We start from the raw sequence: 20,286 nt of genomic DNA, 5'->3' as shown, positions 1-20,286 counted from the left end.
GCAAATTTGTTAACATGCAATTCAACAAACATTTTCCAGGCGTTCTCTAAGGGCCGTGTACTTAGAGATGATTGAGTCTCTGGCAGTAAGGATATACCATTTGAAACTAAAAAGCAGCTTTAAAGATGAAAGAGCTTGGTCATCTGCTTGAATTTTCTGTTTACCTCCACCTGTTGTTAATGTCTTCCTCACATTATTGACCATTCCAGGGATGACCATATTCAGCACCATCTCCTTTTAATCTTGGTATTAGGTTGGTATTCTCCGTGTCCAACAAGACGGCAAGTATGGGACACAGATGTTAAAAGAAAAATAACTATGCATCCGTATCATATATGCTAGTTGAATAGGTCAGTGCTAGAAGAGTTCAGAATAAAGGACAGCAGCTATGGGCCAGGAAGACCACAGTTTTATAAGAAATAGAATTTGAACTGATACGAATGAAGGACGGGATTTGCTTAATGAAATGGCAAGGTCCAGGAATGTGTACAGTGTGTGTGTGAAGAATGTACTGTAGATTGATTTGTGGAGTGTAGGGTGTTGAGACAGGGAGAAGTAGAGGGCATTGGCTCATTCATTCTTTCATTCAACAACCATATTTGGAGTATCAGTTCCAGAGTTAAGTGGTTTGAATGTTATTCTGAAAGGAACAGGGAGTTGTTGGCCTTTTTTGTGCTTTGCTTATGTAGATTACACCCATTCTTCTCCTGGCAGAACACAAATCCTGCTTGATGTGTGCAGGCTTCCAGTTGGCCTGAGAGCAGATTTGTTATAAGTGCCACATACTTGGCATCTGTCATTCAGGACCTCCTGTTGCTATCTTTCCCCACGTGAATCTTGTTCATACAGACGATAGATCTTCTTTGGGGCCGGGCTCACATCCTACACCTTGTATTCCCCTCGGGGCCATATAGTACCTGGGACGTAATCTGTACTTACTGAGTATTTACTAATAGGTCCTTGATTATTCACGTTCTTTTGATTACTTTTTTGGGGCACATCTGGAAGGCCTTTCCATGTCCACCTGAAAACTTCCTTGTGAAGGGTTATTTGCTCCTACTCACTGTCCCTGCTTGCTGTTTCTGCAGTCCGATGGTGGAGACTCTGTAGAAGTCACAAGAAACGTGGAAGGAGTCGTGGTGAAAATCATTAACGTGTTTGTGGACGCTCTGCCCCATGTTCCAGAGCACAGGCGCCTGCCCATCCTTGTTCAGCTTGTCGATACATTAGGTGCAGAGAGATTCCTCTGGGTTCTCCTCCTCCTGCTTTTTGAACAGTATGTCACTAAAACAGTGCTGGTGGCTGCCTATGGAGAAAAGGTCAGAGTATAGGGTGGGGTGACTAGAAGGAAATGTTGATGTTTCACATGCACTTTGTGATATTTCCCAGTTTATGTGTGGGGCCAGTGATGCTTATGTCTGTTACTTAACAGTACTCGCTCAGAACTGTTTTTAAAGATGTTTTTGACATTCTTTACAATTGCTTTCAGAGCCTGTGGCACTCTAAATACCCGCAGTAGCAACAGATCATTTGCTGTGGGTGATTTGACTTTCCTACGAACTGGTCTGTAGTGCCATGTTAGGTGGTTCTTTTTTAAGCCTAACAGAGTACAGCTGTAAAGTAATTAAACTGTGTCTCTTGAAAATGGTTTTGAAGGCATTTCATGGAGAAAGGGAGGAGTGTCAGGATCATCAAAATTGTTAACACTGGTGATTGTTTTAAAGAGCCCTGTTTACATAGATGAGGGCAGAACTTCTAGGTCAAGGACTGGTTTTAAATGACTTTTTAGACATAGGATCTGGGAATAGATCTAGAGCTACCCTAAGTAAAGGAGCACATTCAGTTCTGCTAGAAATCACAGTGCAGATTTTCCTGGAATTATGCCCACATAGTTCTCATGAATTGGCTTTTTTATGTAGGACACTTAGTAACTCATTCATCTGCTGATACACATGACCGTAAGGAACAATATGTAATGCCTTTGCACGCTAAGAAATATTTTTAAAATATTTCCCTAACGTGTACTTACTAACATAAATTTGATAGGTATAGTTTTATTACTTATTTCTCTTCTCTATACAGGATGCTATTTTAGAGGCAGACACTGAATTTTGGATTTCAGTCTGTTGTGAATTCAGTGTCCAACATCAGATACAAAGCTTGATGAATATTCTTCAGTACTTAATAAAGCTGCCAGAGGAAAAAGATGGTAAGCATAATCAGGTGTTAATTATTGTTTAATCTGAAAGACCAAGAGAAGCAGAAGACCATGCAGGTTATCATCCTTAGCACACATAGTACATCTTTAGAAGGGTTTTTTGCAAGTAACAATAATTTTTAATTTAAATGTATGTGTGTCTTCTCAAATCCTTAGGGAAGATAGAAAGTAGGACTTCTACTCGCCTCTCCTCACACACACATTGGCTTTTATACTTCTGTGCTTTTGTGTGGATGTGTTGGCTGTGGAGTGTTAACAGGTGTACAGGATGCATTGGTAAAATGACAGCAAGTTAGGAGGAACTTATTAGCTGTCTCTTGTCTTTCCATTAAAATATTTGTGAAGACACAGGAAGAGAAAAAACAACACAACTTTGGTAACTAAATATTAAAATGTTAGGGACGCCTGGGTGGCTCAGTTGGTTAAGTGGCTGCCTTCGGCTCATGTCATGATCCCAGGGTCCTGGGATCAAGCCCCATGTCTGGCTCTTTGCTCAGCAGGGACCTGCTTCTTCCTCTCCCTCTGCCTGCTGTGCCCCCTGCTTGTGCTCTCTCTCTCTCTTACTCTCTGTCAGATAAATAAATAAAAGCTTTAAAAATAAATAAGTAAATATTAAAATTTTACTGTATATATGAGTCTTGAAACAAATTCCACTAATTGCATCACCAATGAGACTGGTTTAAGAAAGGGTTTGATGTGTTCTTAGTTCTCTGCCCTTTGAAACAGTAGCAAGGAGCATTGGAAAGAAGATACTAAGGACTCCGTGGGGACTATTTTCTGTATGGCTAGCTGTTTTGGCCAGGCAGTGGCTTGTCTGATCCTACAGTCTGCTTAGGTCTGGCAGGAACAGACCAGCCTGGAGAGCTCTATGTAGTGACCTGTTTATGGAGGAAGTCTTCAGTTTGAGTCACTCTCTAGGGCAATGTTTTTTAAATGGCCTGCTGTGGACTCCAAATTACCGCACCCTCAAACCCTGTTATATTAGTAAATTTGGATATGGGATTCTACAGAGTTTTAGGAGACACATCTGTGAACTTTTAGAATTAAACGTTGAAGGCTAGAGAGGACCCTCCTTCAGTCTATTGGGGGCCACCAAGTAAATACCTCTGAGGCTTCAGGATTGGGAATGGCGGCAACATTTAAAGACATCTTTGTAGTGTTTTTGTCTTTCATTTGCTTGTCTCAGTTGCCCTGAGTTTTTTGTTGGTTTATTTTTGTCTTACACACACTCATCTTGGGGCTTTTGGATATTTTGTTGATAAATACACATCTTTCACTAATTCAGAAGAGGAAAAACTGAGTGTGACAGATTCACAAATTCCACTCAAAATTATATCCCATGTACCATGCTCTTTATGTCTATATCTTTATAAAGATTCCACATGAAGATGAGTGAGGTAACTTGTCTTGTTCTTTTTCAGAAGCTGTTCCCAAAGCAGTGTCAACTAAAAGCGAATCACAAGAAGAAATGCTACAGATTTTTAATATAGACACTCACACTAGCAAGCAACTGCGGCATTTTAAATTCTTGTCAGTGTCCTTCATGTCTCAGCTCCTGGCTTCCAGCCATTTTATCAGAAAGGTGATGTGTTCTTTAAATGTATTTATGACAAAAAAATATTTTTTTTTCTGAAGGAACTATCTTTTAAACTAGTAAAAAGAGATATAAAACATGAGGCATTCCTTTAAAGATAACAGAAAAAAACGGTAGAATTTACCATAAACTGGAGTGATCTGTTAAGGTTGTACACATATAAACCTGGCCACTCTGTATTTGCATTCTCAAGTGGTATACAGGCATACCTCACTTACTGTGCTTCACAGATGGTGTGTATTTTTTACAAATTGTAGACTTGTAGCATCACACAAGTCTTCCAGCACCATTTTTCCAACAGCAATTGATCACTTCATGTCTCTATCTCAAACTTTTTCATTATATTTGGTATGATGATCTGTGATTAAGTGATTATGACTTGCTGAAAGCTCAGGTGATGGTTAGCATTTTTTAGCAATAGGGTATTTTTAAGGTATGTACATTGTTTTTTAGATACAACACTATTGCACACGTAACAGACTACAATTAGCATAAATATAACTTTTATATGTACTGGGAAACCAGAAAATTCATTCGGCTCACTTTATTGTGATACTTTATTGTGCTGGTCTGGACCTGAACCTGCAGTCTCTCCAAGGTATGCCTGTCTACCCAACAGAAATATATGAGCATATATTTAGCATATGTGCTAAAATACATTGATAAGAATACTCATAATAGCAATATTTGTGGTAGCCCAGAACTGGCATCAACCCAGGTGTCTCAACAGTGGAGCAGATAAAGTGTCCGTCGTCATAAATGGACATGAATGAATCTCATAAAGATAATAGTAAAAGAAAGCAGGCAGACACAAAAGAATACACCCTAATTCCAATCATATAAAGTTCAGAAACAGGCAAAACAAATCTGTGGTTTTAGAAGTAAGGATAGTGTTTACCTTTGGGAAGGAGGGAAAATGTAGTAATGGGGGTCAAGTAGAGGAAGGATTCTGAAGTGCTTATAATTATAGGCTCTTTACCTGCATACGCAAGCTCTGTACCTGTGATTTATATGCCTTTAGGAGACACATCTGTGAACTTTTAGAATTAAACGTTGAAGGCTAGAGAGGACCCTCCTTGTGTCTTAAACTTTACACACAGAGAGGAAGGAGGAAATACAGAAACGAAGAGAAGGAAGGATTGGGAACATCAGAGTGGTTGAACATTAGAAAGTCTGTGTTCTATGTCTACTGCATGAGCAGGTCAACAGGGGAAACCTTATGGTAATTGAAGTATTTATAGAGAAATAATTTGATAAATTCAATACTAATTCATGGTTTAAGAACAAATCCTCTTAGCATCCAGCGTGGATGGGAACTTCCTTGGCCTTACAGAGATAACAAACTGGTTTATATCACACTTCTTAATGAAACAGACATTATAAAGTCCGGAACAAGGATGTCCTGTCCTGTCCGGTTGCTGTTTCTATTCAGCGGAAGAATGAAGTGTAAGAATCCGAAAAGATAGTCACCAAATTCCTAGAACTAATAATTAGATTTGCTAGCTTGCTTGAGAGGGATCAGTGTGGACACTACTCTGGATCCGCTTGCCAAGGACAGTGGTGGTGCAAGAGCAGTTGGGTTAGTGTGACTGACTTCTGTCTGGATGCACACCCATGTGAATGTAAGAAAGGTGTTAATGTGGCAGGGGCTTTACAGAGTAGTTGGGGAAAGAGAACTGTCCGATAACTAGAGCCGGCATGGTTTGTCTTCCATTTGGGGAAAGAAGACTGAGCTCACACTGTATACAAAAGAGAATTTTAAGTAGATTAAAAATTGACTTCAGTGTGAAAAGGAACATTCAGAAGAAAATTGAGAACATTGTGACCAGAGGATGGAGAAGAATTTCTTTAGAAGTTCAGTTCAACAAAAAGCCACCATAAACAAAATGAAAAGAAAGCCACAGACATAAAGTTCATAAATTCACTTCCCATTAGAACATCTGGCAGAGAACATGAATTCACTAAAAAGGAATCACAGATGGCCAATTAATATACAACAGAATAACCTTCCTGGTAGGAAGGAAATTGCAGATTAAATGGGATGCCACTATGATGTCCATCAAATTGGCAAAAATTTGAAAGCTCTTACTGCCAAGAAGTGGCAAGGCTGTGGGGACACGGTTATTTGTGTCCACAGCGATGGGTAATGTCTCTGGACGGCGACTCCACAGAAAGCACTCGCAGTCTCCAGTCAGGTTGGAGATGCGCATCTCCGCTGATCTAGCCATTCCCTTTTTTGGGTATAGGCTCTACAGAAACGTGCCTGCTTGTTCAAGGAGATACACAAGAATGTTCTTTTCTGATGTTCTTACCAACAGAAAAAATGGACATAAATGAAATGTCCACGGTAAACAGAGGTGGATGAGCAGATAGGCCATCTTGTGTCCTGTGGTGTATGCAAGAAGCACTGTGTGCAGTTAAATGAGCACTAGGACAACATGAGTCCCCGTAGACAGATCTCAGAACTCCCACATTCCCAGAAAAGCACGTTGCTAACTGCTGTGTACTCTGACTACATTTAATGGCAGGTTCAAATTCGTGGGGCTGGGGGTACTGGGAGAAGGGAAGAGGGAGCAGTACAGAGGGGACTATACCTGTATCTATAATGTTGAATATCTTAAAATTAGGTAAGAACTAAGGAAAGCATTTCATAAAATTAGTGGGTAAATGAGTATAGATGACTATGTTTTTCTGAATCTTTGTAGTGCTTTACAAATGTCAACAAGTATCTATAGAGTATCCTTAATATGAATAGAATAGTTAAAGGAAGGGGAACCAGAGTTATTACTGTGGTGGGGATGATCTGAACCTGATTAAATTGTAATGTCAGAAAACAGCCCCTGGGAAGTTTGACTTGAATAGTCTTAGATGAGTTTCACTGCACCTACTCAAATGATGTTATTACTAACTTCCATACTGTTCTAATGATGTTTTCTTTAAAAATTAGGTGGTTGAAAGTGGTGGTCCTCAGGTTTTAAAAGGCCTTGAACAGAGGTATGTTACTTTTTTTTTTTTAACTTGGAAATAATTTCCAGCTTTCTATCAAAAAGCCGGAAGAATAGTGCACAAAATTCTCATATGAGTCTCCCTTGTTTTAGGTTGCTGGAAACTGTTCTTGGCTATATTAATGCTGTAGCACAGTCCATGGAGAAAAATGCAGACAAACTAACTGTGAAATTTTGGCGGGCACTGCTGAGCAAAGCTTACGACATGTTAGATAAGGTAGGTTTTCATTTCTCCCCATCTGCTGTGTTTTATTGGCTGTTTTTATGTCATTGTGAAACTGACATACAAGGTTTTACTTTAAGAATAAACTTAGCAATAGACTTTTCTTAATATAATGCAGCTCACATTTTTCTCAGAAAAGTATCTCTTGATAGCTAGGAAGAAATTCATCTGAAAAAGGATTTTTCTCTACCAATTATGAGAACATGTGTCTCAATAAATATTCTTTGAATATTCAGTCATCTATTACTATATCATATTCCACTTTTATTGAAGTGGAATAGGAGAAAAATACCTTTTTAGGTAGAGTATATGGGGTATTAGAAATATCACTGGCCTTGACATGAGGATCACTGTTCAAAATCTAACTACAAGACTTTGAGCAGTTCACTTACTCTCAGCATCAGATTTTTTGGTTTTTTTCTTTTTTAAATAAACGTGGTTAATAATGCCTCCCTGAAAGGTTAGTATAAGAAATAAGAAAAAGGACCTGTAAGTGCCTGGAACCTAGAAGCTCTGCAGTGAATAGAAGTCTGTCTTAATCTGAGTGAAGATTCCTTTTTTAAAAAATTTTTTTGTTCATTGTGAAACTGCCATGCAGGTCAATGCCTTGCTGTCCACAGAGACATTCATTGCTGTGATCAGGGGGTTGCTGGATAATCCGCTGCCCTCTGTGCGCCGGAAAGCATTGGACCTTTTGAACAATAAGCTACAGCAGAATACATCCTGGAAAAAGAAAATTGTAAGTGAAGATCGATGCTGGACCCATTTAGCATTCTTTGCTTTATCAGAGCTGCATTTAACTCCCTTGAGTTTGTCCAGCAGTACAATTTAAATAAGTATATCATTATCTGAACGTAATGCTGTGAGGTGTGTTTCTAAAATGTGATGTTACTTCTAATAGGAATTGTGGTAAGAGTTCTTAGAATGGAATCTCAGCCTAATGGAATTCTTGGTAATACGGACCAGACATTGTGGTTTAGCATACTTTGGCATAATTCTAATCCTCTTCTACTCCAGACCTGTAGGGTGCTTTATATAAATACGTCCAAAATTGGTCATAAGCACATTCACTGGCTAGTGGTAAAGCAGATGGAGAAACCATTGCTTGTGTAGAATTGTGTGGCATTGGACCTCTTGGTCTGATTTCCAGTTAGGTAGTCTCAAACAGTAAAAGTGGAAAAATGGACTAGTATTTTATTTTGTGGCTTAAATTATGTGAAAATTTTGGCTGACCTCTTCAGGTTTATCGTTTCCTCAAACTGGTTCCAGTCCTTTTGGCCATTGTGCAGCATAAAAAAAAGACAGTAGAAGAACAAGCAATAAACAGACAGACAGCGTTGTATACCCTGAAGCTTTTATGCAAGAATTTTGGTGCAGAAAATCCAGAGCATTTTGTCCCAGTGCTAAACACTGCAGTGAAACTGATTGCACCAGAAACAAAAGAAGAGAAGAATGTCTTGGGAAGTGCTCTGCTGTGTGTGGCTGAGGTGGCCTCCACCCTGGAAGCACTGGCCATCCCCCAGCTTCCCAGGTATGCTGACTGGGACCTGGGACAGGAACGGTCACGTCGGGTGTCTGGTACAGGTTGAAAAATAGTACCTTAGCAACTTTTTGCCTCTAAGTAAAAGTTTCGTAAGATTAGATTTGTTAAAGATGTGATCTTTTCTTCAAGCTAAAACCCACAACATTATCATTTCCCTTTATGATGTTTATTGTCCCCCCGTTTTCACTCCCCTTTGGCCTGCTATAACTAGGAAGTGTGGTGGGTGAAGCCCCTCTAAGAGGGGCCCATCTGTTTGGGCGAAAGCTGTGTCATGCTGCCCACATTTGGAAGTTGGATGCTCCTGACTTTGTCCTTAGCTTTGGTATTTACTAGCTGCGCAGCCCTGGGCAGGTTACTTAGTCTGTTAGAACTTTGCCATCTCTAAAACCTACCGCACAAGAGTCTGGTGGGGCCATGCATGTAAGATTTTTCACACAGTGCCTGACACATAGCAAATGTTAAATTGAGAAACCCTGTTATTTTTAAAAATGACTGCATAACCATGGGTACTGGGAGATTTCTTGCTCTTAGTCTCGTAACATATGTAGGCACCATTTTATAGGCTGTGCCGTGAAGTGATGTAGTGGGCACAGTTGTTTGGATTTTTTCATGACTTCTACTCCATTCTGTTTCTTCTTAAAGTTACTTTACAACTCTTGTTTTTTAATGCTAGCCTGATGCCATCATTGCTGACGACAATGAAAAGCACCAGCGAGCTGGTCTCTGGCGAGGTCTATCTGCTCAGTGCTTTGGCGGCCCTGCAGAAGGTTGTGGAGACCCTCCCTCACTTCATCAGTCCTTACCTAGAAGGGGTCCTGTCACAGGTGAGCCACAGTGACCTCAACATGTTGTCTGGGGTGGCATGGGGGAGGGGAAATTACAAGTCTAACGATTTTATTAAGTTTTTAGTTTCTGTTTGGCAGGGAAGGTTCTTATTTCTGAAAAGCTGTATTGCCTTTTAGTAAAAACGTGTGCCCTTTTTCTCTCCCATTGTCCCACCTGCTTGATCATGACATGGATATAGTTACTGCTTTCTTATAAGGCTCATCTCTTTTGATTCTGCAAAATGTGTTTTATTGCCTTTCTTCTGCCTCCTCCTGTCCCCCATGAGATTTTTGGCGTTGGGCTGGTAGAGCTGCTTTTTCTTGTTTCTTGCAGAAACTAGTATGCCCTGTTTCTAACATAAGGGTTTTTTTAATCCTAAGATGTCTTCCAAAGTAGAATTCCTCTATTCCAGTTCAGTGGATACTTGGCAGATAGGCAGTGGGCAAGTGGCATTTCTAACTGAAAATGCCCTAGGATTTCTATTCTGTCATTTGCCATTTATGAGATTAGGAGTCTTAACTGCCATGATGAAAATTATTTAGCTGATTCATACACTCTATAGCCAAGACTTAAAAGTAGACTTCTTACAGAAAGGGACCACTACATCTGAGGAGCTTTCTAGAATTTTTTAGTAAGGAAGAACTTGACTCTTCTCATGGTCTCTGCATTCCTGTCTTCTTTAAAAAAAAAAAAAAAAAAGTCGGGAGTGCTCTGTGTCCTTCTGCCTTCTACTATTTACCTACATCCCTGATTCCCACTTGGGAAAGAGACATCTGTTCATTTTTCTCTACAGATGTTCAAGACTGGCTTTAAAAGGAATTCTTGTAGAACTGAAGTGCACTGAGCTTTCTGCAACCACTAGCATCTGAATTGAGTTTTGCAAGTGTGGAGACATTGTCAGTGAGTTCCCATACTGGCTTTGATCACTCTTTTTATATTCCTATAGGTGGTTCATTTAGAGACAATCACTAGTGAAATGGGTTCTGCCTCACAAGCTAATGTCCGTATCACATCCCTTAAAAAGACACTGGCTACTACACTCTCACCCCGAGTCTTACTGCCAGCAATCAACAGAACGTACAAGCAAATTGAGAAGAACTGGAAGGTTAGATCATACTGGGTATTAGACTTTGGAGAAGGGAAATATGGTACTGAAATTTTTAAGTTTTCACTTAAAGAAGAGGATGGTTATTTAATTCTTTGGTGAATGCATTAACGAACTCTAGAATATTAAAAATTGGCACATCTCTTTACTGTGTTACTGGTAGAACCACCTGGGTCCATTTATGAGCATCCTGCAAGAGCACATTGGGGTCATGAAGAAGGAAGAGCTCACCTCCCATCAGTCTCAGCTAACTATATTTTTCTTGGAAGCCCTGGACTTCCGAGCACAGCACTCTGAAGTAAGCTTATTTCCACTTCCCCAAATCCTAAAGTGATTTGCCTGTTTAAGAGCCAGAGAAAAATCTAGCTATGTAACCTGTTTTACTTGCAAAAGTTATTTAGAGCCAGATGTTAGTAATCTGGCTAATAGGTCAGCTCTTCTGTTTTCAGAATGATCTGGAGGAAATTGGAAAAACAGAAAATTGTATCATTGACTGTCTAGTAGCCATGGTTGTAAAACTTTCTGAAGTAACGTTCAGGCCCCTGTTCTTCAAGGTAAGCTTTCTTCTTCCACATCTCCTTTGTACTCAGATAAAATGGTACAAGATATATAGAAGAAACTAATACTACTTTATCTTTTTAGCTGTTTGATTGGGCTAAAACAGAGGATGCCCCAAAGGACAGACTGTTGACATTTTACAACTTGGCAGATTGCATTGCTGAAAAGCTGAAAGGGCTTTTTACTCTGTTTGCCGGCCACTTGGTGAAGCCTTTTGCTGACACCTTGAACCAGGTGAACATCTCCAAAACAGGTTGGTTGCTGACTCCAGTTCAGTTGACACCTTTGCTGTGTGTACCTTACACATGGTGCAGTAAGTATAGTAAGTATAAGGAAGGTGAAGTTTTTACTGCATGGTCAGTCGACAGGCATTGAAGTAGTCGTTCCAGGCTCATAAAAACATGTTATGATCAACTGACGCCCTTGGGAGAAAGAATAAAGTACATGGGCGTTAATTTTAAGTTATTGAAAGTAACTGTAAAACGTTCAGGTTGGTGTGTTCCGTACTGCTGATGAGTAACCTGCTGGACAGCTGCTAACTGAACTTGCCAAACTAAGTGATCTTGACTGAGAATCTTCTCTTAAAGGAGTCACATATCCGAGAGCCATTCATATTGTGCCTTCATCCTGATTGAGTTCTGTATCATTTTAGAAATACCTTTCTGTTTATGGTGTTAATAGTGATCTGAATTTAAACATTGGAGATTAAATTGTGAAAATCAAATTTTTTTTTTCCCTTTTACTCTCCCCTATCTACAGATGAAGCGTTTTTTGACTCTGACAAGGACCCTGAAAAGTGTTGCTTGCTCTTACAGTTTGTTTTGAACTGTTTATATAAAATCTTCCTTTTTGATACTCAGCATTTTATCAGTAAAGAGAGAGCAGAGGCCTTGATGATGCCCCTGGTGGACCAGGTAACCAAATAGAACCATCTTTTTTTTGACAAACTGAGGAAGCCGTAAGTGTTACTAGATTTTATATCTACTAAAAATTACAGCTGCTGGGTTTTCTTCTCCAGGCTTTTTTTTTTTTAATGAAATTTTTATTTCAAAATTGATTTTTCATTTTCTAAACTTGGATTTATCGAGAATATTTTAGGACTTGTCTGCTCTCTGGAAGAACTCCTCTCAGCTGTTCTGCTGGAGGGAAAGGGGTGATGCTAAGGGCTAGAAGAGTCTGACCTCCAAAACCATGGTAAATTTGTTCTAGAGAGAGAGTACTAGAATTACACCTGGTTTTTGAGCCTGCTGCCATCATGAAAGAGAGTAAAAAATTATTTATACATTGGGTATTTTTTCAAACAAAAAGGAGACTCAAAGTCCTTGTCTCCCTCTTCATAGCTAGAAAACAGGCTGGGAGGGGATGCACGCTACCAGGAGCGGGTGACGAAGCACCTGATCCCCTGCGTCGCGCAATTTTCAGTGGCCATGGCAGATGACTCTCTTTGGAAACCACTGAACTACCAGATTCTGCTCAAGACAAGAGACTCCTCACCCAAGGTAGGAGCTGTGGTTGACAAGCACCGAAGCTACGTGTATTCATCATACAACCCAAACAGCCTTAAAGTGGTCAAGGATATAGGACCCTGGTAAATCAGCAGGGACATGCTGCTCATCTTCTAGAACTAGAGGTTTCTTGTGAGGCAGAAGTAGGCAGAAGTTTGAGCCTGAAAAATTTTTGGTTTTTACTTAAAGGTTATTTATAAATAATAGAAGTTCTCTCCCACCCCCACGTTAGACACAAGTACTAACATTTTCTAAATACTTTCAAATTTTGAAAAAACCTGAAGTAATTCCTTGTGCTTCTTAAGCCCCATTTAAATGTCCTTGTTTTCCCAGAGACAGACTTTCAGTTTGCCCGCAGAACATTCCTTTGAGTTAGAGCAGTGATATTACCTCCATTGTATTTATCAGGCTTAGGATTTTGTGGAATAACAAAAGGTAAGCAGCTCACTGACCTGCGTGAGGATGAATGGAAATTAAATTCCATGCCTGAGTGTCAGTGTTTTCAAACTAGTTGGCAGTGCATCACCATTTCTCTAATTATCATACAAGAGCCTCAGTGAATAAAACAGACCAAAACAGAATTTTACTGAAAGGTTTCGTACTTGAAATTTGTAATATTTATTTATTAGAACAAAGAGAACAATGAGGCTATTTTCATGAACCCCCAAATTTTAAATTGCAGGTTCTTACAAAGTTGTTGTAGCATTAAATTTATTTGAATGTTTTGATTGTATAATATCAAGAAAGTCTGGTTTGAACATAGGTAGTTACAGACGCTTTTTAAATAATTTTGCTGTATCCAAATATTTTTTAAATGATCCAAAACCAGGAGGACTAGTACAGCTTTGATTTCAAAGTGAATCACTGGGGCGCCTGGGTGGCTCAGTCCATTAAGCATCTGCCTTCGACTTAGGTCGTGATCTCGGGGTCCTGAGATTGAGCCTTGCATTGGACTCCCTGCTCAGCGGGGAAGCTGCTTCTCCCTCTCCTTCCTCGTCTGCCCCCCCCCCCCCCCCCCCCCCGGCTTGTGCTCTTCCTCTCTTGCTATCTCAAATAAATAAATAAAATCTTTTAAAAACAAAAACTAGTGGATCACGAACAGTGCCCGACGACTGCTTGTATTACTTGTCATAGACCAGTCATGTGAGAGACACCTACACTTTTTTTTAAGTTCCTAGACTGGAACATCATAATACATTAAGTGTTTTTTAATTCTGTGCTGAGCATGAGACCAGAGCCAGCGCCCATCCCCTCCCACGACTGTAGTGGTGACACCAGGTTCTGAGTGAGGGGCCCTGCCTGAGGTGACCAGGGATGCTTTTCAGCCAGCCCAGCCTCATCTCTGACAGCTAGGTGAGCCAGTGAGTTCCAGTGTACAGAAATTTGGAATGATACTCTTGAGTTTGTGTGTAGCATTTTATTTTATTTTTTTTTAAAGATTTTATTTATTTATTTACTTGAGAGAGAGAGAGAGAGAAACAGCATGAGAGTGGAGAGGGTCAGAGGGAGAAACAGGCTCCCTGATGAGCCGGGAGCCCGATGTGGGACTCGATCCCAGGACTCCGGGATCATGACCTGAGCTAAAGGCAGTCGCTTAACCAACTGAACCACCCAGGCGCCCTGTAGCATTTTATTTTTAAAGGAAGATGTGGGGGCGCCTGGGTGGTACAGTCGATTAAGCTTCTGACTTGGTTTCGGCTCAGGTCCTAATCTCAGGGTGGTGAGACTAAGTCCCACATTGGGCGCCATGCTCAGCACGGAGTCTACTTAAGATTCTCTTTGTCAGGCGCCTAGGTGGCTCAGTTGGTTAAGCGACTGCCTTCGGCTCAGGTCATGATCCTGGAGTCCCGGGATCGAGTCCCGCATCGGGCTCCCTGCTCGGCAGGGAGTCTGCTTCTCCCTCTGACCCTCCTCCCTCTCATGCTCTCTGTCTCTCATTCTCTCTCTCTCAAATAAAATAAATAAAAACTTAAAAAAAAAAAAGATTCTCTTTCTCTGCCTTTGCCCCCAACCTTCCACCACCTGTGTGCACATGCGCGTTCTCTCTCAAAAAAAGAAAATGTTATAAAAAATATATTCACATTAAGCCCTGCAGTACTGGAAGACACTGGTTTGTAGAAGGTTGCTCATATTATAAATGGAGCCCAAATTGTTAAATTGGTATTCTGAGATGAAAGCTGAGTGGATGCAAGGGGAGCAAACTCATGTAAAGGAACATTTAGCGTAAAAAGTCAGAGGCTGTTTCATGTGAGTCATAAGATATAAATGTGGCAATACTTTTTTGGGGGTTTTTTAAAATCCTTATTCTTTACCTCTTTATCCCTTTCAGGTCCGCTTTGCTGCTCTGATTACCGTGTTAGCACTAGCTGAGAAACTAAAGGAGAATTATATTGTCTTGCTGCCAGAGTCCATTCCTTTCTTAGCTGAACTGATGGAAGGTAATTCCTAAACTACTAAGAAATAATTACAGTAAAATTCTGTGAAAATGTGCCCAGGGGTAATGGCAATGTGGATAGAATGTGACGAGCCCTTGGTTCCCATCCTCCGCCTGCACCGCATCTCCTGCTGCAGACACAGGAGGCCGAGTTCCTGTTTTGAGTAGGGTGGGGAGCATGCTAGGGGGCTGCCCCAGGATCATAAGAAACTTTGCTCACAGTGTAATCTTCACTACCTTTACTTTTGTGTTTATGATGGTAAAAACATACTACAATGTGGTTTTTCATCAATCTTGGACATTTAGGTCATTGACTGTTTTGGTCCCCAGACATAGGGTTATTGTAGCAGAGTGTCTGGTGCCATTAAGATTGCAGTAGGTTAGGGTGCCTGGGTGGCTCAGTTGGTTAAGCGACTGCCTTCAGCTCAGGTCATGATCCTGGAGTCCCTGGATCGAGTCCCACATCGGGCTCCCTGCTCAGTGGGGAGTCTGCTTCTCCCTCTGACCCTCCCCTCTCTCATGTGCTCGCTCTCTCTCATTCTCTCTCTCAAATAAATAAATAAAATCTTAAAAAAAAAAAAAAAAAAGATTGCAGTAGGTTAGCTGCCTGTTAATAATGACCAACATTTACTCTGTGCTCTGCATGGAGGATCTCATTTAATCCTCATGACGGGCTGTATGCCATTATCCCTGTTTTCAAAAAGGAAGAAACCAGAGGCTTGACAAGGATTAGTTTGATAACGTGAGTGTGATAGGTAGAAGTGGCATTTGAATCCAGCTCTGAGCAGTTGTGGACGTACTGCACACGTGCCACCACGCAGGCCGAGGGAGAACGGTTCACGTCTTATTAGGCAGGGCGGACGGAGCCAAGTAGACAAATGGCTTTTTCATATTAATGGTTCACTACTTTTCTAAAAGTACATTCACCTCTGTTTCTTATGTCCTGGACGAGGGGCATCACTAGGAATTCGGAATTTTCACTACTGTACCACTATTTTGGGGGCTCTGTCTTACTCAGCTTCTAGGTCTGAGACCAAGAAGGGAACAAAGGCAAGAAGGGGGGGCATGCAGAGGAGGAGGAGAGGAGATGCTCTCTGCTGCATTGAATTTTCATTTCCCTCTTTTGATTGAACAATGGCCAGAGAATTTAAGACCTGAAGTATTAGACGAATGATAATTGAAGCAGGAGATTGGTTCAGTTTTTATTTTTGTTTTTTAGATGAATGTGAAGAAGTAGAACATCAGTGCCAAAAGACTATTCAGCAACTGGAAGCTATACTGGGAGAGCCGCTCCAGAGCTACTTCTAAAACTTCGGGGGTTTGGTGTTTCTTACTCTGCTCAGAAGTCAGATTTATTTTTCATATTTTTATTTTTGGGTGTTTGGTACCATACTACTTTTGGTACCCTGACACCTGTGTGGACTCCTTTACAAAATTCCCACCTGGTTTGTGCTCCCATAGAAACCTCTCTGGCCACCTGTACAGAATTGCAGTAAGAGTAAATGATACCTGGGATTTGTATACAGACTGCTGTGTTTGCTTAAACATTTGTTGAAGTCTTTTCTGATTGAAGTTATTGATATTACGGACGTATTTAATTTGGGCACTCAAAGGTGAAAGTACCTCATTTAGACCATAAAACCTTAACTCTCTTCCAGAAAGGGATGTCTTATGTACATGGTATCCATGTCAGAGATTTCACTCAAGGTAGCTCTTCAAGAAAAGGACATTACTCAGCAGCAGCGCTTTGGACTATAAAGCTATTTGGAATACTTTTCATTTCGGGTAGATGACACTTCAGCCTTAATTTTTGTGTCTGTGGCCACAGAGGAAATTAGTTCTGGAATGCATTTCCCATTTAGGACTACGATTGTCTTCTTTACCCTTCAGTCTTTGGGCAGCCAAGGCAGTGGGCTGTGTAGGCAGATCCCACAAATAGAAAAGGCCCAGAAACACTAGGTGGCATGGCTCCTCCAGGATTAGAAGTGATCACATTTCCACTGATGGTAATCCAAGAATTACTTGTACGAGAAAGTATCAGATTTGTTTCAAAGCTTTGAGGTTTTCTAATCTCTGATGTCACTTGAAGTAAAGGCTTTAAAAAAAATTAAATCTGCCTTTATTTAAGGCATTTTAATTACTTATGCCTTTAAAAAATTTTAGTTTGAAAGCCTTTGTTCTAATTTAATATAGAAACAATGCAGAACTGTGACGAAGCAAAAGGCTAAATTGCAGCTTTAGAGATACCACTTGCTAGGAATGTGTACTCCCATCTAAGAAATCTTTTTAAAACACATTAATATTTTGGGGTTTTTCTGTCAATCTTTCTTGTAATACTTGATGTTTACTCTTTTGTTACACATGAAGGTATATTTAGGTATTAGAGGAAACAATGTACATGGGCTTTTATTTTTCTCTGAGTAAGTCCTCTGATGTTCTTTAGAAAGGGGAAAAAAAAGAAAACCTGGGGATTCCTTCTACAACTTTCCCAGTTAAAGTTAGGACCCCCCTCCTCCACATGAGCTTGGCAAGATACAACATAATAAATTAACATGAATAGAAAAGAATTAAGGGCCAGAAGCTTCTCCACTGAGTACTTCTAAAAAATCAGATTACTAGTCTTAGATATTATTGTACCCATATACCAAAAAGACTAACCAAAAATTTGTAATGAAAAATATTTGTAAATGCTGGCAGCATATTCAGCCCATCAGTTTAACAGGATAAAATGATCAAATTGATTCAGCTTTTTTTACCTCCCCACTCCCAAGCCTTGGAAATTTCTTGTAACAAGATCTGACCTGTAAGAATTGTACAAAGAACTTCTGCCAACTCGCTTCAAAGAGTAATAGAAAAAATTACAGAAATGCAACAGTTTAACCTGCTGATACAGGTTTGATTTTAATCACTTAAAGTAGAACAGTGTTTTGATCTCTATCGCTAATGATGAGGGACTAATCTTTAGAAGAGCAGAGAGGCAAGGTTTGTTTGCATGAGGACAAGCAATAGATTGTTATACCACTTCTCTCTACTCCATTGGTCTCGGTGTTTTCTACCCTCTGATTGATAGTGCCTATTTTATGAAGTCATGAAACCTAATCTTGACATTGTTTTGTTGAAGTCTACCTTGAACTTTCTACTGGAGTATGTGTACACTTCGGACTCACCCTGAATTCAGGTACTCTAAGCATTTACTGGTACAGACATCAGTGGCCTGACATCAAGTTAATTTTAATACCATTGGTTTTGTTTTGCTGTGTTTTTTGCCTTAATCTTTGTGCTGTGTTCAGATTTCATAGTGTTAATTATTTGGCAATGCTTACAGCTAGTACAGCTAGGTATTTATCATGCTAAAGGAAACTGCCAGATGTAAGGCAACATCAGTCCTTTCCATTATGGGATATGATTGAACTTTGGGTATGAAAGTGATCGACAGAGAAGTAGTGTTTTGTAAATTAGTTTATGTAGGTGACTTCACAGCTGAGTAGCTATCTCTGGTTACTTTATGTGATTAATGCCTGTAGAAAAATCAGTGGCACGATTATCAGAGCACAGAAGATTCTGAGCTCAAGAAAACGGGGAACAGAGTGGTACTGTGCTCCATTGTATACTTCTCTCCACAGCTCCTAGCACAGGGCTGACGAGAATACGTGCTCCATGTACGTTAGCTTCTGTATCAACCGGTACTTGCTGAATGTGAGGCAGATTAAAAAAGCAGAGGCCAGAGTGGGAGAGAGAACAGAAAGGCCTGAATAATGACTGTAAGTTACCTGTTGCCTCAAAGGTCCTTATTCTGTGCTAGACAAAGCTACACTGCGTGGCAAGGCCTGAGAACACCTAGTAGGACTTCATGTTATGTAAGCTCATTTTAACAATATATATACACAAATACAATAGATGCATTTTAACAAGGCCAGTGTTACATAAGCCATTTTGTATTTCAGTTTTTGTAGCAAGCATATCAGCTACCAGCTCCTTACTTCCAGTAAGTGAATATCTCCATCAATTTCCAGCGTGTCAATATTGCTAAGCTCTTTAAACCTGTGTTTGTACTCCAGGCTGTGTACACCATTTACTGCAACCTTGAATTCGCTAGCGTCACAATAAATTATCATCTGAAAGGAAAGTACACACAACATTAGTGGCTCCTCTTGGTTTAACATTTTTTGGGTTTTTTTTGCACATTAACAAAATATCAAAAAGTAAACCCGTTGGGTTTGCTTTATACACAGAGGCGTTCTCCCAGCTTGCTGCTGTTAACTTCTCTTCTAAGACTCTAAAGTTTATCTGGTAGTAGCACCTTCTGCCTTGTCCCACTCAAGGAAGTGACTCTGAGTATGCGTGGAGCCTCACACTGTCCCCAGGGCCTGAGGCCTTCGTGCCCTTAGCACATTACCTACGCTGTGCCCTTTCCTGCCCGTCGCTCCCAGCAAGGTTGCGCCCCCCACCCATGTTTGGGAACTGTAATGACGTCAAAAACTGCTGCCAGACTGACACAGAGGAGTGGATTCTAGCTTACAGGTTGAAAACCAAGGGACTTTTCTGCCTTAAACTCTAGGGTCTTAGACAAATCACACAATCAAAAACGTCAGAAGTTTAGGGCACTCTCTAGGATTGCACAGCTGCGTGGTGACCCTGACTTCCATCCCAGCTCAGCACATCTTGGTCTCCATCTGTTTCCCAAAAGCTCAGGATTCTATGAATCCACACAGGAATGAGCACTGTGGCAAAGATTCAATTCAGATTCATGACTGGTGTGAAGCTTTCAGAGTTGTCTTTGCCTAAAACTCAAAACGGCGAAAACCAAAAGAAACTACGATCCTTTTAAAATCACTTTTACACCTAAAACACCTACTTCTGGTAACACATTCCCGATGCCAGTCAGCCACAATTCTGCCAGTTGTTCTCCACTCACACTCAAAGGACCAGTTTGGTGACCCTGCACTGTGTTCTCCCTTCTGTCTCTTCCCTCTGTCAAGGCTTCAGAAGAGCAGAAAGGAGCAGCACAGCCCTGCTGCTAACCCGGCTCCATCCCCAGGGGCCAGGCCGAGGCAAAATCTAAATCTGCAAAGAAGCAAAGAGTGTATTTATTCTTTTGCTCTACTAGTGAAAGTGGCTGTGAGGGGAAATTCCCTGGATAAAAGAGGTGACAGAATCAAAGGCTTTAGAGCCACATAGAGAATTGGGGAAAATACCCATAACCTGGGATTCTGTCATCCTCACAACAGTGGTGGAAATCCCAGTTTCAACCAGGTGGAAGGGACCCTCGGTGAGGT

At 40.6% G+C, this 20,286-nt stretch overlaps 2 protein-coding genes across 5 annotated transcripts in view; one reads left to right on the top strand and one right to left on the bottom strand.

The window, feature by feature from the left end:
- Positions 1–16,568, top strand: part of HEATR1 (HEAT repeat containing 1) — a 47,370-nt gene extending 30,802 nt beyond the window's left edge. For 2 of the 4 annotated variants that reach the window (XM_035008518.1, XM_035008520.1), the window contains 16 exons: positions 1,089–1,319; positions 2,083–2,209; positions 3,640–3,800; positions 6,760–6,806; positions 6,911–7,034; positions 7,639–7,779; positions 8,282–8,571; positions 9,257–9,407; positions 10,355–10,513; positions 10,677–10,811; positions 10,963–11,067; positions 11,156–11,324; positions 11,831–11,985; positions 12,412–12,570; positions 14,906–15,014; positions 16,230–16,568. In XM_035008518.1, coding sequence (XP_034864409.1) covers positions 1,089–1,319; positions 2,083–2,209; positions 3,640–3,800; positions 6,760–6,806; positions 6,911–7,034; positions 7,639–7,779; positions 8,282–8,571; positions 9,257–9,407; positions 10,355–10,513; positions 10,677–10,811; positions 10,963–11,067; positions 11,156–11,324; positions 11,831–11,985; positions 12,412–12,570; positions 14,906–15,014; positions 16,230–16,318 — 2,352 coding nt within the window. In that variant the 3' untranslated portion in view covers positions 16,319–16,568. Of the gene's footprint in view, positions 1–1,088; positions 1,320–2,082; positions 2,210–3,639; positions 3,801–6,759; positions 6,807–6,910; positions 7,035–7,638; positions 7,780–8,281; positions 8,572–9,256; positions 9,408–10,354; positions 10,514–10,676; positions 10,812–10,962; positions 11,068–11,155; positions 11,325–11,830; positions 11,986–12,411; positions 12,571–14,905; positions 15,015–16,229 lie in introns of those variants that run through there. The other 2 variants (XM_035008519.1, XM_035008521.1) reach the window with 2 other exon arrangements.
- Positions 16,569–17,880: 1,312 nt separating this feature from the next.
- LOC118012940 (ectodysplasin-A receptor-associated adapter protein-like) overlaps positions 17,881–20,286 on the bottom strand; it is a 131,356-nt gene continuing 128,950 nt past the window's right edge. The window contains exon 14 of the mRNA XM_035008522.1: positions 17,881–19,125. Coding sequence (XP_034864413.1) covers positions 18,976–19,125 — 150 coding nt within the window. The 3' untranslated portion in view covers positions 17,881–18,975. The remainder of the gene's footprint in view (positions 19,126–20,286) is intronic.

This window comes from Mirounga leonina, unplaced genomic scaffold (assembly GCF_011800145.1).
Source record: "Mirounga leonina isolate KUSES-001 unplaced genomic scaffold, KU_Mleo_1.0 Mir_152, whole genome shotgun sequence".
NCBI lineage: Eukaryota > Metazoa > Chordata > Mammalia > Carnivora > Phocidae > Mirounga > Mirounga leonina.
Note: the sequence above shows the minus strand (reverse complement) of the source record. Positions and strands in the feature narration are given on the sequence as shown.